General features: G+C 52.8%; 1 protein-coding gene across 1 annotated transcript; it reads left to right on the forward strand.

Moving 5' to 3' along the window:
* Positions 1–6: 6 nt before the first annotated feature.
* On the forward strand, positions 7–4,865 carry GDF11 (growth differentiation factor 11). Its single transcript, XM_039865608.1, has one exon. It carries the CDS (start codon positions 19–21, stop codon positions 607–609), a length of 591 nt encoding a protein of 196 aa, XP_039721542.1. The 5' UTR covers positions 7–18; the 3' UTR covers positions 610–4,865.
* Positions 4,866–4,876: the final 11 nt, after the last annotated feature.

Raw genomic sequence — 4,876 nt, forward strand, 5'->3', positions numbered from 1 at the left:
CCTCCCCTCCCCTCCAGCATGGTGCTCGCGGCCCCGCTGCTGCTGGGCTTCCTGCTCCTCGCCCTGGAGCTGCGGCCCCGGGGGGAGGCGGCCGAGGGCCCCGTGGCGGCGGCGGCGGCGGTGGCGGCAGCGGGGGCCGGGGGGGAGCGCTCCAGCCGGCCAGCCCCGTCCGTGGCGCCCGAGCCCGACGGCTGCCCCGTGTGCGTGTGGCGGCAGCACAGCCGCGAGCTGCGCCTGGAGAGCATCAAGTCGCAGATCCTGAGCAAACTGAGGCTCAAGGAGGCGCCCAACATTAGCCGCGAGGTGGTGAAGCAGCTGCTGCCCAAGGCGCCGCCGCTGCAGCAGATCCTGGACCTGCACGACTTCCAGGGCGACGCGCTGCAGCCCGAAGACTTCCTGGAGGAGGACGAGTACCACGCCACTACCGAAACTGTCATTAGCATGGCCCAGGAGAGTAAGTGGACGGCAGGGCGCGAGTGGTGGGGTGCTGGCTTGGGCTCCGGGAAAGTAAGCGCCTCCGGCTCCGAAGCGGGGCGGTCCCGGCTGCTCCGGCCCAGAAGCCTTTTCTGCGAAAACTTGACGGATTTAGGGGCGGGGGCTAATCCATAGAAGTTTTTCGAGCGGTGGAGATGGGATGCGGAGTTGTGTGCACGCCTCGTACCCGGAGGTGGAGTGGGCAAACAGAGGATTGGGAGGACTTCCACCCACCCGGGAGTGAGAAAAAGACCCGTGTTTGGGGGAGTCTGGGGAAGCCGGGGCCCACCAGCAGAGGAGGGGAAGAGGCAGCAACTGAGTCCTGAAGTGCCATGACGAAGAGGCTGGAGAATAGAATCGGGAGGCTTCGGAACCCCTGCAGTTCCGGCAGGGCTGCAGTGATCTCTGCCTCCCAATACCCCTGGTACCAACTCTCCACCCTTTGCACCTTGGGCTTCGTTCGCAACGCGCCCACCCGGCTGCAGAGAACTGAATGCTCCTCTCCCTCTCCCAGGAATGAGATCCCTGTATCTCTCCCGGCGGAGAGTCTAGCTGGCACACATTCTACCCGGAGCCCTTCTGACACCCGGTCTCCCTAAGGGGTGGAAAAGCTATGCCTTCTCGATATAGACCAAGCTCAGAGATCTTAACTCCATTACGCTGGGGTACCGGTTTGGTTGTTCAAACCTTAGTGTTCCATCACTTATTCACCAACCCCTACCCGCACCCGGACTTGAGGAGAGGAAGGAAGACCTAGGGAGAAAAATAATGTAATAGATGGAGAGGGAGGAGGAACCCCGGCATCCAAGCCTCTGGCCAAACGGAAGATGAACATGTTAATAGACTTGAGCTGCTTTGAAATTTTATGGCCTGGAAAATCCAGGCCAACACTCCCCTCAACTCCCCCAAACTCCCAAGCTCTCCCTAGGGTCAGATGACTTTTTCCCCTCCCCCACTGAGGTTGCACCCCCCTCCCCAAACTCCAGGGAAACAGGCCCTCTCATTCCCTAGTGATTTGGCAAAGTCACCCCCCACACACACATGCACACACAACTGTTTGGCTTTATGGCTGTGAACAGAAGAGGGGGGAAACTGGTTTATTGGCAGATGGGTCATAAAAAGCTGGTGGCCGAGGGGAGTCCTAGTGGCCCATCCCTATAGGAGGCTGAAGCACCCAGGTGTGCATCTGGAAGGCGGAGAGCCTCTACTGCCACCAGTTTTTTTGCAGATCCTAACTCTACAGTACTTGGTCAGGGCTGGAAAGAAAACTCAAAGGACTAGGAAACTAATCCCGGGGGTGGCATGGAGGTGAAGGCCTAGGATCTGGTCTTGGGTTCCTCAGTCTTCCTTCTGTTCTTAAGGCTTCTGCTTTGTAGATGCTCGGGTCAGTCTGAGATTGACTGAGGGCAGGGATGGGGGTGGGGATTTGTGAAACAGAGTTGTAGAGGAATTCTGAAGACTTTGCCAGAAGATGAAGGGTACAGAGGGAAAAGATCCTCTGGTCTCTGTGTTGTGTGTGCGCGGACTTCCAGGTAGTGACAGAGCTGTGGGAGCTGTGGGCTTCCCCTTACCCCTTTCTATACCCAGCATCCCTTGACCAAGGGGCCTGAGCCTGGTAGTTAGCCTGATAATGGGGATGCGGGAAGTGAACCGACTCTGCATGCTTGGATTGGGAAGTGTAGGTTAGGCTGGGGGGTTGGGGGAAGGACACCAGCAAGTGGGGTTCCACCCCAACTTCCGCCCTCATGCCACCCCTGCACTTGGATAACTAGGGACTGGGTCTCCGGCCAGGTATTGTACGTCCCCTTTAAGAGCCAAGCTGAGCTCTTAAGAGAGGGAGGGGGAGCGGAGGGGAGGGGAGGGAGAGAGGGGAAAAGGAAAAAGAGACTTTTATAGTCTAATCCCCAGGGACCCGCTTTAATAAGAGACTTGTGCTCTGCTAATCGGGGGAGGTGTTTGTCAGCAGAGATGGCCTCCGCTCCCCTCCCCCTTCTTCCCTTCCCCCCAGCCCTCAACCCTGGACCCCAGCCCCCACATCTCCTAGGCTGCTGTGCCTGCCCTAGTTCCCTCCACCCTCTCAGGCTCTCCCACCCCAGCCTTCATCCTGGGAACCCAGCCCCCTTGCCCTTCTGGGAGCCAAGCCCAGCCCCTCAGTTTCTCTCTCCTCCCTACACCAAGAGGCCCCTGTCCTCTCAGCCCAACCTCCTGCCCCTAGGCCTTCCAGCCAGGGTAAGGAGAGTGTGTATGGGGGTGGAGGGAAGGGGGAGGTGGTGAACAAGGAGGGGGTTGGGCTTTTGCTGAAAATAGTGCAATGACCTCTCTCCAGACCAGCGCCGCCTACTAAACCTGACCTGCTGCCTGCCACCAACCCAATCAATCCAACACAGATGTGGCTCCTACCCCTCCCCTTGGGAGCTGGGCCTATGTGTGTGTTAGGGACTCTCTCAAGCCCCTTGTTTCCCTCTGTGGCTCTACCTGCTTCTCCTTTGTTCCTCCTTCTGTATCCTTCTGTCCTTTCTCTTTACCCCACTAGATTTAGCTATCACCCTCCTTTTGCTTAACCTCCAACCACTCCTTTTGAATCCCCCCTTCTCTCCCAGTATTCTCCAAACTCCAAACTTATTTCTTCTTCCCCTACCGTGACCTTCCCCTCTTTTCTCCATTTCTCTGCCTATCTCTTTTAACCTACCTTCTTACCTAAGTCTTTTCTATTATCTCCTTCACCATCTCGTCTGTCTCTTCCCTTCTTTCCCTTTCCTTTCTCCATATGTTGTCTTTGTCCTGTCCCCTTATAGTAACTGACTGTCCCCACATTCACTGGGGGAGAAGCGTATGGTGATACCCTGGGGTAGGGATGGGGGACTCTGCCTAAAGGAACCAAAGACTTAGAGGGATGGGGCCCCAGTGCCTAGTCCCCCATCTCTAAGCTTTGGGTCAGCTTAGGTAGGAGAGTATATTTAGAGCTTAGAAAACTAATAACAAACCAACATTTATTGAGAAGCTCCAACTACTTACACATTATTTAATGCTCAGCACTCCTATGAAGCAAGGATTATTATCTGTTATCACTGAGAAGTTTGGTGGGTAAGGTTAGATGCTGGTTAATGAGGAATAAGGCTGTGATTAAACTCACTTCAGTTGTAGTCAAAAAACAGTGTTTATATGCCAGGAAGAACTTTTAGGCATTGGCCTGTATAATTTAAGACTAGAAGTTTAGGGAAGTTGATTCGGCATGCATTTATTGAGTACGGCCTGGTACTATGGGAGGCACTAAAGCTACAATGGTGAGCAAAACACACAGTATCAATACTGCCCACACTTAGGAAATTAGTACGTAATGGTAAAGACAGGCAGAAAAATAAGACAATCTCTATGCTGAAGTTAGGCATAGTATGCTATTTGGATTATTGTCACTCCTCATCTTACCAGCAGCATCCCTGCCCCAGCTACTCTCCTGATCTTTGAATCTCCACTCCATAAACCCTACCTACCTCACTGCACCATCACTGCAGCTCTAGCAGGATAACTGGAAGGGCAACCAGTGTCCTGGATCTCAGAGAAGAACCAAGGAAAAAGAAGCTGCAGGGAAACTTTGTCTCATACCCTGAATATATGAAGATTATTAAGCACTTTTGTCCACATCTCATTTGGAGGATCCTTCTCTTGGCGTTGGAGTGGGGGAGTGCTGATGAGAAACCACAGATGTCAACTCCTCCATGATTACACAGAACTCTGAGACCTGGACATAATACATAAGGGCTTGAACTTCCACATCATACTTACATGGCAATGGAAGTTAATTCCTTTCTTCCTCTCTCAGTCCATTTAGAGTGAGAATAGCTATTCCTGTCCAGAAGAAACATGATTTAAGGCATTTCCAACTGATTTAAGAGATTAGAGAGGGGGACTGAGAAGAGCTGCAATGGAGGTAGAGGCAGATAATGAGAATCATCCTTTAGACTCAACAAGGGCCAATTTATGGTTCGAAACAAGGGGAAATGGGCCAAAATGTAAAGTCTTACTGGCAGTGGACTGAGAAACCACAGGAAGCTCAGGGTAGAAAAGAAGACTGATTATAGTAGATCTAAATATTATTTCTGGTCCTTTGGGCAAGTAGGAGGCAACAACATAAAGGAAGATTTTCCCTTCCTCAAAATCTGAGGCAGTAATGGTGATGAGGAGGAAGCAGCTGAGTTCCGGAAACTCCTTCTCACGTCAATAGAATGGGGAGTCAAATGCACACAGTGCTTGAAGAGTTCCATTCTCCTGGGTGTGTTATTTCTAGTGAGAATGATGCGAAAAGCCTAGGTTTGAATTCAGGTTTACTTCATGGAATATATTTAGCCCATGCTCCCTATGTGGACCCTGGGTTATCCACTCTCTAAGGCCATCTGTTTGGGGC

The sequence above is a fragment of the Pteropus medius genome, unplaced genomic scaffold, assembly GCF_902729225.1.
Source record: "Pteropus medius unplaced genomic scaffold, Ma_sr-lr_union100, whole genome shotgun sequence".
NCBI classification, from domain to species: Eukaryota; Metazoa; Chordata; class Mammalia; order Chiroptera; family Pteropodidae; genus Pteropus; species Pteropus medius.